At 39.2% G+C, this 21,962-nt stretch overlaps 1 protein-coding gene across 1 annotated transcript; it reads left to right on the forward strand.

Annotated features, from left to right (window-relative positions):
- Positions 1–4,071: 4,071 nt before the first annotated feature.
- LOC131363885 (uncharacterized) lies at positions 4,072–7,880 on the forward strand. The gene is made up of 15 exons (XM_058406846.1): positions 4,072–4,403; positions 5,022–5,059; positions 5,159–5,224; positions 5,338–5,427; positions 5,522–5,593; positions 5,685–5,732; positions 5,809–5,889; positions 5,978–6,109; positions 6,211–6,260; positions 6,343–6,412; positions 6,521–6,607; positions 6,700–6,798; positions 6,912–6,992; positions 7,086–7,184; positions 7,306–7,880. The coding sequence occupies exons 1-15, from the start codon at positions 4,250–4,252 to the stop codon at positions 7,444–7,446; spliced, it is 1,308 nt and encodes a 435-aa protein (XP_058262829.1). The 5' UTR covers positions 4,072–4,249; the 3' UTR covers positions 7,447–7,880.
- Positions 7,881–21,962: the final 14,082 nt, after the last annotated feature.

A 21,962-nucleotide genomic window follows, 5' to 3' on the forward strand; every position in this document is an offset into this window, starting at 1 on the left:
ATGGCTGCACCAGACTCCAACATCCACTACAACACAGCCTCCTTCATTTTGATCATTTTCACCTAAGGACTTTCACATCATCTTTTCAAGGCACTCCCCTCCTGCAGAAGACTGTGGTCCATCAAGACAAAACCTCATGGCATAAAAACTTTCTTTTTTGATCAGCAACTGGCCTCATCAACAACATGCAGGACGCACCATGGTCTCTGCCTCCTTGGACGCACAAACCCCCTTTGTTTTGTTTGTACATGTCACATTAACACACTCGACTCAGACAGCCATACTGCACCTGCACCTTATTTTACCTTCCTACCTCAAACTGAGTTTTGCATTGGTCCACTAATGTACAGTGAATGTCCACTTAATGTTTCTATCTGCACTGACCGTAGCACTGCTAATTTATTGCTTGCACTGGTTCACTTTTTATACAATATAATACTGCCCTGTTACACACTTCATTTCCTCTTGCTAAAGATTTGCTTAGACTTTTCTTGATATTTTTTATATTTAGATTTTTATTGTTGTGCACCAATACACCAAGGCAAATTCCTTGTACATGTAAAACCAACAGGACTTGACAATAAAGCTGATTCTGATTCACATGTTTTTCTAAAGGGACAAGCACATAGGCTGCTGCTATGACAATGAATGACTATTGGGACATGGACATGATTGTGCCCTATCATTGACTACACTGCAATCTTTGGGCACATGCTGTACTGGGGATTTCTATCACACTTGCTTTTTTGTGCAGCTTAACATGAACACTGATGCTTGCCTACAAAGCTAAGAATGGACCAGCACCATCTTACCTCAAAGATCTTATTACTCCTCGCACTGCACCTCGCTCCCTCTGATCCACTAGCACTGCCTGACTGGTCCCACCATCTCTCAGGGTAAAAGGTAGGTATTCATCTAGACTCTTCTCTCTTCTGGTACCGAGGTGGTGGAATGAACTTCAACCTAGATGTTTGTACAGCAGAGTCTCTGACTATCTTCAAACGACGGCTTAAGACCTACCTTTTCCTGAAGCACTTAAACTAGCTCTTATCTTTCCCTGTTTATGTATTTTTATATGTTTTATAATTTTAAGCTAATGGTATCCTAAGTCTGTAACCTATTGAACCAGTGTTAATGTTTTCAATGACAGAGACTTAAAACACTTTCGTATGTCGCTCTGGATAAGAGCGTCTGGCAAATGCCAGAAATGTAAATGTAAATGTATCTATTGCTTTACCACAGGAACACTGTTGAAGAGATTCTTCACATTTTAGCATCAGGGATGTCTTGACATCATGCTGAATGAATTGACCTTGAATCAGCAGTGGATATGAAATATTTTCTCAGTATATGCTATTTGACATTGTATGGAACATTATACATATATATACACTACCAGTCAAAAGTTTGGACACATCTTCTAATCCCATGGTCTTTCCTGATGTTTATTTCTTTCTACATTGTAAAACAATGCTGAAGGCGACCGAAATACACAATAATGTCCTTTGAACAGTTGATATTGAGATATGTCTGCTACTGATGCTCTGTAAAGCCTTCATAATGGCTCTAATCTGAGGTGCTGTTAATTGGTGATTTCTGAGGCTGGTAACTCTAAATGAACTTCTCCTCTGCAGCAGAGGTCAGTTTTGGTCTTGCTTTACTGGGATGGTCTTCATGTGAGCCAGTTTCATCATGGTGCTTGATGGGTTTTGCAAATGCACTTGACAATACTGTTCTTGCAAGAACTATTCCAGAACACCTGACCTTCGTGTCTTAAAATAACAACTGACTGATTTTGGTTGTCATTACATATGGATTACTTAAGTCCATGTGTGTTATTTCATAGTTTTGAAATCTTCGGTATTGTTCTAGAATGTAGAAAATAAATCCCTAAACAAAAAAACATTGAATTAAAAGGTGTGTCCAAACTTTTGACTGGTAGTGTATGTGTGTTTATATATATTATTGTATATATATGTATGTATGTATGTATCTATAACCTTTTACGGTATTTCCTCAATGTTAAAATAGCAGAGTCCAAGTCTAAATTTATTTTTAATAGCAAGCTAAAAAGTTTACATCCCCTTTGATTAACCCTCTAGGTATTTGACTTAATATGTAAAGTTGAGTGTCTGATCCTTTAAGAAACATCATCAACACTTAATGCTTGATGAATGACACCAGGTATGTTAAATTAGCATGAATTTTATAGATCTCCAGGAGCAGTCTCAAGCAACAATGGGATCAGGGAAACAGCTGTCAGAAGATCTAAAAATTAAATTGGTAAACTTTCATAAAGCTGGAGAGTTAATTTACAAGTCGGTCTTAAAATCCTGTAGAGTGAACTAGGCTTAAGACTCACACTAAAGCCGAGTTCACACTACAGGATTTTAACCACGATTTGCAAATTAACGAGCCCAATATCAGATTTTAAAGCCAAGCCTTCCACCATCAGTCAAAAAGCTAAAAATGAAAAGGCAGTGGATCTTCAACAAGACAATGATCCAAAACACAAAGCAAAGTCAACTCAGGAATGGTTTAAAAAGAATAAGGTGAATGTTTTGCCATGGCCTTCCCAGTCTCCAGACTTGAATATAATAGAAAACCTGTGGATAGATTTGAAGAAGGCCGTGCAGGACACACAGCCAAGCAATCTGGTAGACTTGGAACAAATATGCCAGGAGGAATGGGCTAAAATTACACCTGAGAGGATACAAAAGCTGCTCAGAGGTTACCCAAAAAGGTTGGAGGAAGTTATAAAGGCAAAGGGAGGACATACAAAGTATTAGAAAAAATTTCATAAAGGGGGATACAAACTTTTGGACTGATATAATTTCCATTATGTCACTGTCACTTTCTTTTTATACACTCTTTGACCATTTTTGTTACTTTTGATAATTAAGGAACTTGATGAAAAGGCTCAAGAACTTTCGCACTGTTAGATTTGATCCCTGACACAAATGAACAATAAGATTAGGACATGGGAAGATGATTGTAGTGAGAGGCCAAGATGCGAAGATGTGACCAAAAGCCATAAGGGTTGTTATTTCAAAACTATATAAGAAACTGGTTCACTACAGTGAAGTATCTGTGTTTTGGCATCCTAAACCCTTTTCTTTCATTTTTTTATTTTAATTAGCAAGACGTTCTACAAAAAGTATGGTCTCATAGCAGCGTTTTGGGTGGCAGCAGTGACTCGTGACCGTAGCCTTTGGTTGGCAGACAGCTAGAGAAATTTTAGAGTAATTCTAGAATTAGCCCTTGAAAGTCAACAACAGAATCCTCTAGGGTACAGTCTAGCAGCTCATTTTGAATGATTCAGCTCGAGGTAGTATTATTAACCAGGTTTGCCAGGTTTGAGGAAAAAAAACCCAGCCAAACTATATTTATTCAGAGAAATATGGCGGAAACTCCAAAACTTGCTGAGTGGAAATGCTTCTCACTTCTTGAGATGATGGTTTAATTTCTGGCAATGATCCAGTTAATAGCAATCCAGCAAACACACACAGACAAAACACATCAAACATTACAGAGAAAACAATCCTTAATAATCCAATAAAACACCAATAATGACAGATGTACAATAAAAAGCTCATCCAAGGTGTGTGTGTGTGTGTGTGTGTGTGTGTGTGTTCGTGTGCTCGAGCCCCGAATGAATAGCCCTAGCGACGCCCCTGGTTTGGAGCACATGATCGACTCATTATTCCATTTTTATTAATGAAGTGTTGTGGAAGATATAAATGTGTCAAAGCAGATCTGCAGATAGATGGAGACTACGAAAAGGAGGTCATCTGTAACAAAGACAAAGCGAGTTACAGCATGAGTTTATAAAGGTCGACTACAAATTGTAGATAAAACCTGCACTGGATTATGAACGACTTCTGCCCCTTCCAATATGGCGGACGCATTGGCGTGTCGGTGTCCATATCAATATCCGGTACAAAACACGATACTGTTTAAAAATATAGAATTGACATGTTTTTTAATTAAAATTATTTCATTAAAATTATTTTACCACTCCCGCCTCGTTATAATTAATAACGAATAATTTCATTATTAATTATTATTTTATTTAATACCTAAATAAATACACGAAACATACGTCACCATGTAGTTGATTTTTAAAATGCGTGACGTAACCAGGAGGCGTTCTAGAGGTATTTAAAATTAAACACGGCAACAAACAACAACAATTTGGACTGCTAGTGGACTCTCGCTGCTTCAAATCCACGATTACTCTACCAAGAAGATGAACTTCAGTAAGTTTCTTCCCAGCGCGAGCACTTTCCGGGGTGTGGCCTGCGCCGGCGGTCTGCTCGCGCTCGCCTCTGCGGGATACTGGGCTTATCACAGGCTGAAGAGGAGAAGCGGTCTGCCCGCTGCCGATCCTCAACCTGCTCCAGGTAAGAAGAGAAGAGCTCACTTAGCACTTAGCTTGTGTCTTTATAATCAGCTTACAGTTTACAGAGACACAGTGTGTGTGTGTGTGTGTGTGTGTGTGTGTGTGTGAGAGAAATGAAAGACTTTAATACACAGCTACAGCGGATAAACAGGATAAACCCCGGTGTGTAGTTTAGCTAACAGAGCTAGCTATAAAGCGCTTAGCCGAGCTAACGTTAGCCCGCGATGCTACATGGCTCTTAAGAAGAGGATTTTAGGTCTAAAAGTGATGATGTGAGGAATAAAAGACTTGGAGTTGTGCTTTTAGATGAAATGAATGAAGGACAGGGTGATGTCCAGAAGCCCGACATGAAGCGGAGTTACTGTTAGCTTTCCTCTTCTTCCTCTCAAACCACAGAGATTTATTCTCTATTTTCAGTCTTTATTCAAAACTTTCATCAATTATCTTTAACACTTTAAAGTTACAGTTAATGTTGCAGAAACAAGTGAGATCTTGTTGTCACACACACACACACACACACACACACACACACACAGACACACACACACACACACACACACACCCTCTGCAGGGACATGAATAAATAGTGATTTGGTTAAATGTGTACAATTGATTACAGGAGCTGTTGCTGATGTGGAGGAAGTGGAGGATGTCCAGGTATGTGTCAGTAATAAAGCACTAGAGTTAAAACACTTCATACTACAATGAAAATTCTATTAGCTGATCATTTCTAACAGAGTGTGTGTGTTTATGAAGGTCACTGAGCCGATCCAGCAGCTCCCTCCCACTGAACTCCTCCCTCAGACGTCAGCTGTCGTCCTGGTAATTTCATATTTCCTCCTTTTCTCAGTCTAGTTTTTACTGTAATGAAATTGTTCCATGTGTTTGTATGAAACTGCTTTGATGAGAGTCACACTGGAATGTTTGTGCTGTAGTTTTCACGCCACAGTGGTGCCGGTGACCTGCACAGCGCTCGGAGTAACGTCCGGTTTCTCACCTCCCACATCTACGGCTCCCAGTTTCAGGTGTTTTATTAAAGTCAGCGCAGCAGCAGAGACACGAATGTACGCTCTTGTTTGTATGTCGTAGTCACACTCTGTGTTGTGTTTCTGTCTCTAGTCGGTGGAAGTGCGGAGGTATTTCATCCAGCCGTGGAGGTTTACCGTCACCGAGACCTCCTGCGTTCCTTTGGTAATAGCAGTCTTCTTTCTGTTTATAAAGCATTCATTATGAATAGATGAGCGTTTGAGTGACATGCAGTTGTCGTGGTTGTTATTAACAGGGATCCTCGAACTCCACCGCATGTGAGGAGTCTTTCACCAGCGTACAGGTAAGAGCTGAATTGTTGCAGCACCACAAAGCTTTAGTAAGTACAGCGACTGAGTTTCTCCTTTTTTCCTCATAAGCGAGTCTCTGGGAGCGTGAAAGAGCCGGAGTCCTGCCTTGGTGTGGAGACCGTCACCTCTGTGCCTCACGAGGACGGCGAGGTAAATTCATTCCTCTGTCCACTACATTGTGGAGTTCACTTCTGGGGTTTGTTCATGTGCACTGTCAATGTTTGTGTTTTATTCACAGCAAACCTTTAATCAGGGGAGATGCTCTCACCTACCTGTGAGTGTGGAGGATCAGGTGGACACGTCCCATCTGGAGGAAGAGGAAAGATCCCTCACTCCTCATGCTGACTTGGATATTGAGTCAGATTTTGAGGTAATCCAGTGTCTCAGACCGGATTTGTATCTACATCAGTGGGATTCTGGATAAATGTACTGTGTGCTGTTTAATGATCTCATGCTGTTTTCTGTCTGCAGGAAAGTATCGATGATCTTTCTCCTGAGGAGAGCGAGGTACCCTTCATCAGGTAGGGTCATCTTCACCTTTTGACGTTGTCTCATGTCAGTGTAACAAAAATCGGCTCATCGTCAGCTCGTGTTTTGTTTTAGCGCACACCTCTGGCTCGATGGAGTTACAGACGTTGCTCTGAAGCTGCCTGCCATTCGCGAGGCGTTCTCTGTGAGTCAACCTTTCTTTACTCGTCTAGTCTCTCTGAAGACGTGTTGTTCCTACACGGTAGATTCCACTCTGGCTTGACTCGTGTTGTGTGTTATCTCTGGTGTTCAGGGAATGTTGGACTGCATGCTCGTGCAGAACCTCCTGTACTTGTCAGGGAAGAAGATTCTCATGCGTCTGGCAGCAGCCAACAAAAAGGTGAGTGCTGATTTCCCCCGGTTCTGTCTCGTACACACCCGGCGTTAGCCCAGGTGACACAGCAGTGACGAGGTGTCTCCTTTTCCGGACAGGACGTGGACGGTGTTAAGCGGGCCTACGACTCCGTGATCCGTTTCGTGAGAAAGCCGTCCAACTGGGAGTGGATCGAGGCGGAGTTGCTCCAGGCTCAGGTAAGCTGGGAAATAAGCGTTTACAATTCCACCTGGCTAAATGGAAAGGATTAGAGATGGAGTCTTTAAGGTGTAAATGGAACTGCTTTTTCTAACGTTTCTCTCCTGTACAGCTGCACCATTTCAGCTTCCTCGATGTGTTCTTCGAGCTCGTCTTGTTCAGGTGCTTTATACACAGCTCGCCGCCTCCAGCTGTAAGAGTCTCATAAACACTATAGAACTGCCAGCAAAACTTGGGAGAAGGTTCTATCACGTAACATCATGTTTCTCGTTTTTCTTCTTTAAAGTCGGATGGAGGATTATTGCAGCCTCTGTTTTTAGCTATCAGCCAGTGGGACGTGGAGGTCAGGGAGCCTGAGGCAGAGCGACTCTTTTTAAGGCTTTCTGTAAGTCAGGAACTTTTTCTAATGCCATGATACACGTTCTAAAGAATCTGCTTTAAATTCTCTGATCAATCTCATCAATGTCATGCTGGATATGTGTGTGTGTGTGTGTGTGTGTGTACAGAATATACTGACAGTTCTGCTTGAGGACCTTTTCCATCAGCCTCTGGAGCTTTACGGAGATCCAGCAGCTTTAGCCTCCGTAGTGTTGAAGATCGTGAAGCAGCGTGTCCAGGAAATGATGAAGACCATAGAGAGAGTCTGAGCAACATTCACACCCCTCTAACACACACACACACACACACACACACCTCTATCCCTTTTGTCTTAAAGAGTGATCAGGACACAAATCTATTATTTGCTATTGGATCCTCATCAGTAGATTAAACTCTGTATGTTTTGCTCATTGGTAACATAGAACTGTTTTTATTCTCCATTTAGTTTAATCCTAGATGATTATTAACTTATTCATAACTAACCAAAGTTTAATAAACTAATCCATGTCCTGGTCACACTTTAAACACTCTTCTTTCTCTTGACATGTTGCTTGAGCTCTCTGTAGGTAAGTAAATAGTTATTTCAGTGTTTGTTGTTATTGTGAACTGATTAATAACCTCTTTCACTTTTCTTCATTCCTGAGCAGCTGTAGAAACATCGCTGGAGTTCACATAGACATTTCTATTGACCTTTTATTCTCCATTGACCTTTTATTATATATTTAAGCTTTATTCTACATTTTATTAGATATTTAAGCTTTTTTTCTACATTTTATTAGATATTTAAGCTTTATTCTACATTTTATTAGATATTTAAGCTTTTTTTCTACATTTTATTAGATATTTAAGCTTTATTCTACATTTTATTAGATATTTAAGCTTTTTTTCTACATTTTATTAGATATTTAAGCTTTTTTTCTACATTTTATTAGATATTTAAGCTTTATTCTACATTTTATTAGATATTTAAGCTTTATTCTACATTTTATTCGGTATTTAAGCTTTTTTCTACATTTTATTAGATATTTAAGCTTTTTTCTACATTTTATTAGATATTTAAGCTTTTTTTCTACATTTTATTAGATATTTAAGCTTTTTTCTACATTTTATTAGATATTTAAGCTTTTTACTACATTTTATTAGATATTTAAGCTTTTTTTCTACATTTTATTAGATATTTAAGCTTTTTTCTACATTTTATTAGATATTTAAGATTTATTAGATATTTATGAAGTTTATGTTTAATGTTTATTATTGTTTTGTATTATTTTATATAGATGATAAAAATATATTGGCTCACATTTGAGATTTCATGGTGATCATTCCCTCTTTTCAGATTCTTCTGTTCTATGTTGTTAAATATCTAATGTTCATCATGGTATAGAGGAGGACTGGGTGTGTTTTTATCTGATGAAATGAAATGTAAAAGATCCTCCTATAAAAGCTTTACACCATGGTTTCTTTTTAAGCTCAGACTAAATGACAAGTTGCTGTATGGCCACAAAATCTAGCAGAGACTACTTTTATTTTTATTTTACAATTTGTAGTTTTATGTGTAAAGTATTCCATACATAAATAATCTTACTTAACTCTTATAATCTGCATTTCTAATCTAATTCTGCATTTGTGTTTTCTATCAACAAAACTGATTCATACAGAGGAGAGACACAGTGGCTTAGTGTTTAGTACATTTATCTCTGGGGTTAGTGATTCAGTTCCTGCCTCTGTGTGTGTGTGTGTGTGTGTCTGTTTTCCTCCTGGTATTCTGATTACCTCTTCCAGTCCAGTGATGTGTGGTAGGTTGATTGGCATCTCTAAATTGTCCAGTGTGTGAGTGTTCCCTGTGTTGGGCTGGCATCCTGTTTAGGGTGTCCCCTGGTCCCCTTGGATAGGATCAGGCTCTCATTGACCCTGTGTAGGATAAACAGTTCAGAAAATGGATGGAAGGAAGATTCATACATAAGAGTTTTATATACACCAACCAGCCATAACATTATGACCACTATCAGGTGAGGTGAATAACTCTGATGATCTCCTCATCATGGCACCTGTTAGTGGGTGGGATATATTATGCAGCAAGTCAACATTTTGTCCTCAAAGTTGATGTGTTAGAAGCAGGAAAAATGAACAAGCGTAAGGATTTGAGCGAGTTTGACAAAGGGCCAAATTGTGATGTCTAGACGACTGGATCAGAGCATCTCCAAAACTGCAGCTCTTGTGGGGTGTTCCCAGTCTGCATTGGTCATTATCTATTAAAAGTGGTCCAAGGAAGGAACAGTGGTGAACCGGAGACAGGGTCGTGGGCAGCCAAGGCTCATTGATGCACGTGGGGAGTGAAGGCTGGCCCGTGTGATCCGATCCAACAGACAAGCTACTGTTGCTCAAATTGCTGAAGAAGTTAATGCTGGTTCTGATAGAAAGGGGTCAGAATACACAGTGCATCACAGTTTGTTGCATATGGAGCCGCAGACCAGTTAGGGTGCCCATGCTGACCCCTGTGCACTGCTGAAAGCACCACCAATAGGCACCTGAGCATCAGAACTGGACCATGGAGCAGTGGAAGAAGGTGGCCTGGTCTGATGAATCACGTTTTCTTTTACATCACGTGGATGGCCTGGCGCATGTACATTGCTTACCTCGGGAACACATGGTACCAGGATGCACTATGGGAATAAGGCAAGCTGGTGGAGACAGTGTCATGCTTTGGGCAAAGTTCTGCTGGGAAACCTTGGGTCCTGCCATCCATGTGGATGTTATTTTGACACGTACCACCTACCTAAGCATTGTTACAGACCATGTACACCCTTTCATGGAAACGGTATTCCCTGATGGCTGTGGTCTCTTTCAGCAGGATAATGCGCCGTGTCACAAAGCAGAAATGGTTCAGGAATGGTTTGATGAGTACAACAATAAGTTTGAGGTGTTGATTGGCCTCCAAAATCCCCAGATCTCAATCCAATGGAGCATCTGTGGGATGTGCTGGACAAACAAGTCCGATCCATGGAGGCCCCACCTCACAACTTATAGGACTTAAAGGATCTGCTGCTAACATCTTGGTGCCAGATACCACAGCACACCTTCAGGGGTCTAGTGGAGTCCATGCCTCGATGGGTCAGGGTTTTGGCAGTAAAAGGGGGACCAACACAATATTAGGCAGGTGGTCATAATGTTATGGCTGATCAGTGTATGTTTACATATTTATTTGCACTTGTTCATTTGCACATTTTCTACTCTGCACTCCTGGTAGATGCTAAACAGCATTTCGTTGCTATGTCCCTGTACTTTGTAATGACAATAAAGTTGTACACTAACTGTAATAGCAGAGCCGGTTAGTGTTAGTGCTTTAGAGTATTACATAATGCTGTGATTTGGGACACAACTCAACAGAGAGCGATGGGCGGGGAAATGTGCAGCATGTCAGAATAGAGAAAAAGTAACATTTAAAAATATTAGCACACAAAATCTATCTTCAATGTTTTTAATATGTAAAATAATTGAGTAAAAAAAGGAGTTTGTTTATTGTGAAAGTAGGGTAACGACTGCTAGTTTGGGAATCCCTGGATTAATGCAACACTGAAGGGACAAACACTAAACTACACGACCACCAGTAGGAGGCGCTGAAGTGACGTGTTAGAGGCAGTAACAAATATAAGTTACACGATATTGATGAAAGTTTTCATCTTTCAACATCTGCCTTTACATGCACATGAACTTTAATGACATTTAATATGGAGTTGATCCGCCCTTTACAGCTATAACAGTTTCAACTCTTCTGGGAAGGCTTTCCACAAGGTTTAGGAGAGTGTTTATGGGAATTTTTGACCATTCCTCTAGAATCAAGTTCCTCCACACCAAACTCACTCATCCATGTCTTTATGGACCTTGCTTTGTGCACTGGTGTGCAGTCATGTTGGAACAGGAAGGGGTCATCCCCAAACTGTTCTCACAAACTTGGGAGCATGAAATTGTCCAAAATGTCTTGGTATGCTGAAGCATTAAGAGTTCCTTTCACTGGAACTAAGGGGCCGAGAACAACCCCTGAAAAACAACCCCACACCATAATCCCCCTCCACCAAACTTTACACTTGGCACAGTGCAGTCAGACAAGTACCGTTCTCCTGATAACCGCCAAACCCAGACTCGTCCATCAGATTGCCAGATGGAGAAGCGTGATTCGTCACTCCAGAGAACGCGTCTCCACTGCTCTAGAGTCCAGTGGCGGCGTGCTTTACACCACCGCATCCGACGCTTTGCATTGCACTTGGTGGTGTATGACTTGGATGCAGCTGCTCGGCCATGGAAACCCATTCCATGAAGCTCTCTGCGCACTGTTCTTGAGCTAATCTGAAGGCCACATGAAGTTTGGAGGTCTGTAGTGATTGACTCTGCAGAAAGTTGGCGACCTCTTCGCACTATGCGCCTCAGCATCCGCTGACCCCGCTCCGTTAGTTTACGTGGCCTACCACTTCGTGGCTGAGTTGCTGTCGTTCCCAAACACTTCCACGTTCTTATAATACAGCTGACAGTTGACTGTGGAATATTTAGGAGTGAGGAAATTTCACGACTGGATTTGTTGCACAGGTGGCATCCTATCACAGTTCCACGCTGGAATTCACTGAGCTCCTGAGAGCGACCCATTCTTTCACAAATGTTTGTAAAAACAGTCTGCATGCCTAGGTGCTTGATTTTATACACCTGTGGCCATGGAAGTGATTGGAACACCTGATTCTGATTATGTGGATGGGTGAGCGAATACTTTTGGCAATATAGTGTATCTGTGGTAAGTATTTCACCCCTAGATTTCAACATTAGTCTTTTAGTTAGACTTTTAGTTATGGCATCTAGTTAAAAATGTGAGTCTGTTGTTTCTTTTGCATTTTGCATTTGCATTTAGTTTGTGTTAAATATATAGGATTTTTATAATATTAGTGTTGTTTATTTATGTCATGTGTATTATCCTAATTTATATTAATAAATAATTATAATTGTATTGTTGTAGAATCATGCATTGTTGTAAATATGTAAATATTACATTTTTAAGATTTAGATTTTAATATTAAGTTATACAAATGTAGTGTTGTGTTATAAAATGTTAAACTATTATATAAAATATTAATATCTGTAATAAGTGTACAGTTTGTCATTGCTTGTACATTGTACATTATTTTTTGGTTCAATACACACCTGTCTCGAGTGTCTTTTTTTATAACACATCATAAACATTTCTCATTTGTTTCTCATATAATTACACAGTAAACAGAGTACAGTATTGCTGTATTACATATCAGGATTTTTCTAAAACAACAGACATGTTACTGTGTGAAATGCTGTCAGAGAGAGAGAGAGAGAGAGTGTGTGTGTGTGTGTGTGTGTGTGTGTGTGTGTACTGAGATGAAATCACTGAAAGCTAAATAAAATCAGAAGGTTGTGAGTTCCAATCCCAGATCCACCAGGCTGCCACTGCTGGGCCCCTGAGCAAGGCCCTCAACCCTCAATTACTCAGTTGTATAAAATAAGATAAAATGTAAGTCTCTCTGGATAAGGGCATCTGCTAAATGCCAGAAACGTAAATGTAAATGTCTGATATCTGCCTCTTGTCTCCTCAGTTCTGGTCAAACCTATGAGAGTGTCACACTTATTCAAAACACATGTCACTAAGACCTGTTACAAACATATTCTGTCTAATTTAACTCTGAATGAAATAAAACCTCATAAACCTTCTGATATTAATTATACTATTTTCCTTCCACCATCATCGTCCTGACTCCTGACTCCTGACCAGTGTGCCTGCACACCAGGGGATAGTGGATAGTAAAACTGCTTTATCTTCTTCATATCTGTCTGGACTTGTTTAATTTTGGACTGCAGTTGTTGTGTCTGTTATCCAGTGAGACAGTGCTGTTAAAGATTTAATATAATTTGGTACAAATTACAAATCGACTTAAAACAGCATTTACTTGTACTAAAGATTTTAGGAACACTTCTATTTTTGCCCTCCTTAGAGAATTATTGGAAAGTAACAGTTCTTTTACATCCCTTTATATATATATATATATATATATATATATATATATATATATATATATATATATATATATATATATATATATATATATATATACACACATACAGTATATATATATTCATTGTGAGAGAAGTTCACACTCTGTAGCCACTGCAGAATATGGTTCCTGTATTTATGTCTGGTGTAAATGGAGTACACAGATATATATTTTTCACAGACCAGTAGTGTCTCAGGTGTCTGATGCGACTGATTTATAATTCAGTGATTCATCAGAAATTTGTTATCAAATCATTTCACTGTCAGTCCACTTTATATTATAAAATCTGTGTAAGAGGCAGATCAAAAGTCCATAGAATAAAGGTACCACACTGTATGTTCCTGTAGCTGTAGTGTATAGTTTTAATGCAGTTTACCCCTAAAGCGTAACTTTAAAAATGAAAATGCTGCTCCTTAATGTTCACTTTGTGCTTTAAAAGATTTCCTACACTCGTCATGTTACTAGGTGAAAGATACATAATGATAGCAATTATTTTAAAAAGGTACTTTTTCTGAATGTAGTTTTTTTTTTCAGTTCCTTTAGTTCAGACTAGAGGTGAATAATAAAGTGTAAAGAGTGTTACCAAATTACTAAATATAAACACACACACACACACAGAGTATGTGAACTAATTCTAGATATTTGTACTCAGATTGTCTTATTCTGTGGCTTAATGTTGTGGATTTTAAGCATTTATTTTTAGAATTCTGCAAGAATGATCTTCAAATATAATAATAAAGCAACTTTAAGCTTTGATGAAAAAAGATGTCTAGAAATAGGATTAATGGTCGTATCCATACTGACTGCAATATCACATTATCACAATATCTTATTATCTGCAATATGTTCAAGTTCCCTAGCACCTTTTCTGTACTTAGAATACATTTTGTATATATATAGAATATTTCATTTCATTTATTTTTCCTTTATATTTTATATCTCATTTATATTTTTGAATACATTCTGTACTTCTGTATATTTGTATATATAGATAATTTCATTTATTTTTCATTTACATCTTACACTATATTGCCAAAAGTATTCGCTCACCTGCCTTGACTCGCATATGAACTTAAGTGACATCCCATTCCTAATCCATAGGGTTCAATATGACGTTGGTCCACCCTTTGCAGCTATAACAGCTTCAACTCTTCTGGGAAGGCTGTCCACAAGGTTTAGGAGTGTGTTTATGGGAATTTTTGACCATTCTTCCAGAAGCACATTTGTGAGGTCACACACTGATGTTGGACGAGAAGGCCTGGCTCTCAGTCTCCGCTCTAATTCATCCCAAAGGTGTTCTATCGGGTTGAGGTCAGGACTCTGTGCAGGCCAGTCAAGTTCATCCACACCAGACTCTGTCATCCATGTCTTTATGGACCTTGCTTTGTGCACTGGTGCACAGTCATGTTGGAAGAGGAAGGGGCCAGCTCCAAACTGTTCCCACAAAGTTGGGAGCATGGAATTGTCCAAAATGTCTTGGTATGCTGAAGCATTCAGAGTTCCTTTCACTGGAACTAAGGGGCCAAGCCCAGCTCCTGAAAAACAACCCCACACCATAATCCCCCCTCCACCAAACTTTACACTTGGCACAATGCAGTCAGACAAGTACCGTTCTCCTGGCAACCGCCAAACCCAGACTCGTCCATCAGATTGCCAGATGGAGAAGCGTGATTCGTCACTCCAGAGAACGCGTCTCCACTGCTCTAGAGTCCAGTGGCGGTGTGCTTTACACCACTGCATCCAACGCTTTGCATTGCACTTGGTGATGTATGGCTTGGATGCAGCTGCTCGGCCATGGAAACCCATTCCATGAAGCTCTCTGCGCACTGTTCTTGAGCTAATCTGAAGGCCACATGAAGTTTGGAGGTCTGTAGCGATTGACTCTGCAGAAAGTTGGCGACCTCTTCGCACTATGCGCCTCAGCATCCGCTGACCCCGCTCCGTCAGTTTACGTGGCCTACCACTTCGTGGCTGAGTTGCTGTCGTTCCCAAACACTTCCACGTTCTTATAATACAGCTGACAGTTGACTGTGGAATATTTAGGAGCGAGGAAATTTCACGAGTGGATTTGTTGCACAGGTGGCATCCTATCACAGTTCCACGCTGGAATTCACTGAGCTCCTGAGAGCGACCCATTCTTTCACAAATGTTTGTAAAAACAGTCTGCATGCCTAGGTGCTTGAATTTATACACCTGTGGCCATGGAAGTGATTGGAACACCTGTTTCTGATTATTTGGATGGGTGAGCGAATACTTTTGGTAATATAGTGTATCTTATCTTATCTTATCTTATCTTATCTTATCTTATCTTATCTTATCTTATCTTATCTTATCTTATCTTATCTTTATAACTGTTCTATAAAAACCCCAGAATGAGTTAAGATATTTTCACTTGTGCAGAGGTCCAGTGTTGTCATGTAAACTAAAACCTATGGTTACAATCTTACACATGATTTGAAATATATTAAAAGAACTATAGGGGTATAAATAAAAAGAGTCGATCAGAGGGACATATTCATTGTGTAATGTTTTCTAAATATGATACTGAAAAACTACAAGTTTTGTAAACAAGTGTTTATTGTTGATTATGTACTTATAACATGTTTATGACTATACAATGAGTTCATTATGAACTGTGGATCACTTTTCATCGCTTTGACATAAAAAGCACTGAATAAAACCTCAGCATTCAAAAATCATGAATTCTTTTCTCCCATAAACCCAACCTTCAACAAAACTCTGTAACTACTGCTCACAGGTTTATATACTGTTTTTAAAACTAATCTTGATATGTTTATATGTTTTTCCCTCATTTCCAGTTTTCCATCCTGTTCCTGAGTGATGTTCTTCATAGGTTGCCTCTGGGTTCTTCGGTTCTCTCCATCTCCCAACACCAGGACATTTTCAGCATGTTCTCCTCGACTCTGCAGGACACAGCACTTACTGGAGATGAACATGGACCTGAATCACAAGAAAGTGGAACACTGCACTGAAAAGTGATGACCTGATTCAAATCAGCACAATTCAACACAAATAAATTATTAGCATCATAATTATTTGCAAAAGTAAATAAACTAAAAGACATTGCTGATGTGTATTTAATACACTACAGTGTTCCTGTGTGACTGAATCATGAATCATTACAAACAATTCCGGACATCAGCTTCTATTTAAACAGCGCTATCTTTAGTTCTAAAAAATGTTTTTGGACTTCCTGCAAAAATATCAATGAAATATAACCTAGCATTCCTGATTCATTCCTCTACCAGACGCTGCAGTAGATTCTGTGTAACAAAGCAGTAATAACCCTGTGTTATAAAGATATATTGCAATAAGGGTGTTTTTCAGCTCGTTGTGTTATAAAAGATGACAAGACAATCTACAGGAAGCAGTGCTGGACTGAGATAGTGATGGACCTCAGACATCTGAACATCTCTCTCTTCTCTCTGTTGTGGTCTGGGAAGCACTTCTGCTCCCTGAAGGCCAACACAGAGAGAATGATGAGGAGCTTCTTCCCACAGGATGTTCAGTTCTGGTCCTCAACCGTGACAATAGTACACACAACCTCAGCCTGGATTTACAGAGCATACATCACACAAACATCTGCACACATCTGCACTGTATTCAAAATAACATCATACTGTTTCTGCCACCAGTCTCTGTATTGCTTCTATTATATTTTTATATTTTCTCCTCATATTTTTTTTCCTTTCCTACCTGTATAGAAGTAAAGTCTGAATTATTTAAATTCTATTTATTTTTTATTTATTTATTTATTTTTATATCACAGACATTCAAAAAATCATTTGACAGTCCACTGTCCTGTGTATGGTTGTGTATATGAACAATAAAAGATGGATTTGAATTTGATCTGTAACCTTCTGTGTTGCAGCTTGGAAAAAGTCCACTCAGTAATAAGAATATTAATATACAATAATGAATTATATTTTTTGTTGTTTTTTGTGCCTGTGAGTTTGTAGGACGATTCTGAAGTTGGAGGAGAAAATGAAATGGGAGTTTTTTGACATACCCTAACTGTCTTGAACCGGAATACACAGTACACACAGAGCTAGACAAGATGAGCATTTGACGTTCATTTTGGAAGTTTTCATCTGTCAGGCTAGCGCATTTCAGCTTCCATTTACCATGGATTTGACTGGACTTTAGAAAATTAATTCCTTTTTTTCTTAGCTGACCATTTCTCAATATGATAACATATTTGTAGTTTACAGTAAAAAAAAAAAAAGTGCAAATAAACATTAATAAACTGTTAATGTTTTTGACAGTAATTTACTGTTATTATACAAAACAATGATCACTCAGAATGAATGCTGTAATTTTTTTTCCTTCTCATTCTTGATTTCTGTCATTTATGTTTTATGATTCCTGTGGCTTTGGTTTTCTGTTAACTCTTCTATCCATTAGCTACCCCCATTTTAAAGAGACCGCAGGGGGAGGGAGCGGGGGACGTTGAATTGATATGTTTGGATGTTAGTTATGCTGCTATACGAAAATAATCAGAATTACACTACAGTGTGAAGTCGGTTAATCCTTACTTAATGGAGACGAATACTTTGAATACAGCTTCACACTTACAGAAGCTGGTGAAGGAACCATTATTATCAGGGCACACAGTGTCCCAAAACTCCATCACACATATGGGTTTCTCCTTGTTGTTTATTGTCACGCCTGAAAATCCATATTTAATACTTACCATATTTGTATATTTCTTTTCTTACATTTACATTTATGACATTTGTCTTATGACCTTATCCAGAGTGACATACAACAGTGCTTTGAAGTCTCTATCAGTGAATACATCAACACTGGTTCACTTAGGATACCATCAGCCTAAAACTCAGCCTAAAGCTATAGCACAATTATTTTTCTTGAGCTCTGTTCTACTGAGTCAAAGTCACTCAATGTCCTTGAGGAACTAATGGAGGAGTGGAGGTAGAAATTCAGTGATTGTTGAACTCACACTCCTCATTAGTGTATGACTTATTTGAATGTGAGTCACGGTAACATTTCATCATAGTACATACAGATGTCTGTCATTTTCATTTGTAAAATAAATGAATATAATAAAAAAGATGAGATTTTGAGTTTCATTCACAAACCCACATACGGTACCCCTGAGTTACTTCCTGCTATTACTTATCAAGTAGCAGCTAGCAGCTATAAATAATTATTCCCTCAACAGCCTGAAGACTCTCCTATGTGTGAAAGTAAAAAGCTACACCTTTTAGTTACAACAGAAAACACTTCCACTATGTTCCTTCAATAAATATTAAATCGTACACCGTGCATGTATAACTTAATCTCTTTATCAAAGACTTTAAGTATGGAGTATGGGATTAAAATGTACATTGGCTTCACTAAGTTATATATATTTATTTAAAACATTGCTGATTTTATCAATAACAGCAAACAATTACAAGATTCTTGGAAGAGAATAATTGAATATTATAATTTGGGTCTTCAAAATCAATTTCAATTTGAATTCAATATTTTAGAAAAATGTAAATCATGCATGGAAGATATTCTTCCTGATAAATGTCGTGTAGATTATAAAAATATAGATGAACATCTTCATGAATGCAAAGAGTCGGTTCAGACAGGAAGAACTTATGAAGAGTGGAAACAGACAGGAAGAGAAACAGCAGAAACACTCATGTTAAGCCTTAAAGGTATCAAGGAGATAAGAGAGAGCGTAGATAATGATTTTTTTGAAAAGTTTAAATTGCTGTTTAATGATTTGTGGGACAGAAACTTAGATGAAATATTCAGTGATATTATCAGCAAAAAGGTGGTTCTACTCTATTTAGAAGGCATGGAGAGAATTGAACATTTCCCTAAGTTTTTCCAAATTAACCCTTATAACTAAACACAGATAGAATTTTTATTTTTTTCATGGGGGAGTAGGTGATCCTTACTTTTCACCTGCTGTACTGCATCTCTCTTGTGGCTGCATTACACTCACAGATCTGGCATAGCAGGAAACCACCCTCATCTCTCTCATCATCAAATTCCACTTGGCCAGGCCAGACCAACCTTCATGTCAAAAGGAGAATATGACTATGACTGTGGCTCAGTAGGAAAAGGAACTCTGCAGTAGATTATTGCAACTTTTACTTTGGGAATACCTTTCTTCTTTAAATTGTGGATTACCACACAGAAGGACTTTCTGGTGAACTTTGTGGATTCGTTCACCTTGGGGACTGAGAAACAGGTGAGGATGATCCAATGACAATAAAGGTTCAAATATATTGCTTAAATGGGCTGTCTCTGTTGGGGTGTGTTGGGTTGTTGTGTGGTTTTTGTTGTATACCCTGTTAAGAACCCAGATCTTGTGTGTAACCAGTGCCTTTCCGAGTTGTTACAAAAATCCTCCACATCTTGCTCCCACAAAGTGAGTCCCTCTAAGTTCCTCAGTCACTCAAACTTTGTATTATCAATTCAGATAGCACAAATAAGGAATGCTACTTCCATTTCAACTCTAATGACTCTGGTGCTGCTGGAAACACACACAGGTTCAGCTTCCTCATCAGCTGCTACAGCAGCCCTCCAACATCTAAGCCCTGGATAGAGATACCAGGAAAGACCAGTAGTCAAGTGCCAAGAAGGGGCATTTATGGACCAGGACCAGGTCACTGCCATCGACCACTGGCCCATTCCCATGACCATCAAAGAGCTGCAGAAATTCCGATGGCAAAGATGAATTTGCTAACTTTTTACCTTAGGTTCAGCGTCACCCCTAACAGGTTTTTGTCAGATTCTTTCTTCTTTCCCATTTTGCTTTTTTGCCCTTAGCCCAGATTATCATGTTAATTCATCAGCTGACCATAGCCTGTTCTTTGTGTGTTCTTTTGTGTGTGTGTGTGTGTGTGTGTGTTCTTTAGTTTGTGCAGGTCAGTTCACTACAGTCTCTAGTCTGTGTCTTTTTGCTCCAATTCTGCTGCCACTCCTACACCTGTTCCGCTCTCCACATGATAATATTCACAGATGGAAGGTACTGTTAGTAACTTCAACTTGTGTCAATCTTTCTGCATTGTAGTGTTTCATCCTCTGCTCCATTGTTGTGCATTCTGTATACTGTATATGGTTACAGTAAATGATTTATCAAACAGATTCACTCAGCTGAGGATGGGTTCTCTTTTGAGTCTGGTTCCTCTCAAGGTTTCCTCTTCATCTTCATCACCTTATGGAGTTTTTTCTTGGCACTATCACCACTGACTTGCACGTTAGGGATCAGCCTATTGTTAAAAGACTCTATCAATTTTTGGTTTGAGGCGTGGACACTGGACATAAGAGAACTTTCTTGGCAGGCTGTGATCAAGGGAAAAGAGGCCAGAATATAATCCAAGCACATTTTCAGTACCAGTCAACAGTCTTGCAGCTGCATTATGGACCTTCTACAAGTGTGTTAGTGACCGGGGAAGACCTAGGCATACAGAACTGCAAAAGTCCAGTAGTGATGTAGTACAGGTGTGGATGACTTTTTCCAGATCACAGAAAAACAGAAATTACTGGGTTTGGAAAAATCCTTAGCTGCTATCAGCAACAACCTAACTGATTTGTTTATCAAAACAGAGCTCCCAATCAGGAATAACAACATTTCTTGAATAACAACAAGATTTTTGAAAAGTGGATGTAAAGTTGCATAGTTTACATATGGCTTAAGGTGTTATTATTATTTGCCATCCACCTTTTAATGTTCTACAGGCTGCCTAGGAGAGACTATAGGGAATACCCAGGGTTTAGTGGAAGATACAGCTGTGAATCATCAGCATAGAGGTGAAAGGAGATGTTATATTTCTTAATAATGTTATCAAGTGGAAGAATGTACAATAAGAAGAGAACCAGCGCCAGGATGGACTACTGAGCCCCAGGTGACAGGACAGAGGAAGAAACAAAAACTTATGTCCACTGAGATTGCCCTATGTTTAAGATAAGAGTTGCACTATAGTAGTTCTGTAGCTGTAATGGCAAGCCGAGTGCTGATAGGACAGAGCCACTTTGCTACCCCAACTGTTGTGGACTGCAGTGGAGGATTTGGCTGAGGGGTGGGGCGCCCAGAACACGCCAAAACTGGCAGCCAATCAGAGTGGCAGCACAAACTCTTCACCTTCTGGGAGAAGAGGAGAGAGTCTGATGGGGTGCCACACCCTCAGGGAGATAAGATGCATTTGTCAGGCAGTGGAGTAACGCATGTTTGTGTCTCATCCGCAGCGCTTGTGAGAGAAATGGAAGACGACCCTCCCTGATACCGCTGTACCCTGCCTCCTGTGTCATGCCTCGTCCCTGCTCCTCAACATTAAAGATGTTTACTGCACAGGTCAATCCCTCCATGCCTTCAACCACCTTTTCACTAAATAAAAGAGCACTGTTTTCCACAATCCTCGTCTCAGCTTTGTCTGTGTTCTAACCTAGAAGAGTTGCTATAAAAATAGATAAATAGACAGAAATATCTCTATATAAAGTCTGCAGTGGAATTGTGGGGAAATTAACAAGTTAGAACAGAGCACACCGAATTCATTCATTCATTCATTCATTCATTCATTCATTCATTCATTCATTCTCTCTCCTTCTTTTGTGTGTGTGTGTGTCAAAGTGAGCTGAGCTGTGACACCATTGGCTATACATTGAAAAGTGAATCACTACTTAAAAGTATAGTCAATATTATAGAAAAGTGATTCAGTGGTTAATAGTTCAGTAGCAAA

The sequence above is a fragment of the Hemibagrus wyckioides genome, linkage group LG13, assembly GCF_019097595.1.
Source record: "Hemibagrus wyckioides isolate EC202008001 linkage group LG13, SWU_Hwy_1.0, whole genome shotgun sequence".
NCBI classification, from domain to species: domain Eukaryota; kingdom Metazoa; phylum Chordata; class Actinopteri; order Siluriformes; family Bagridae; genus Hemibagrus; species Hemibagrus wyckioides.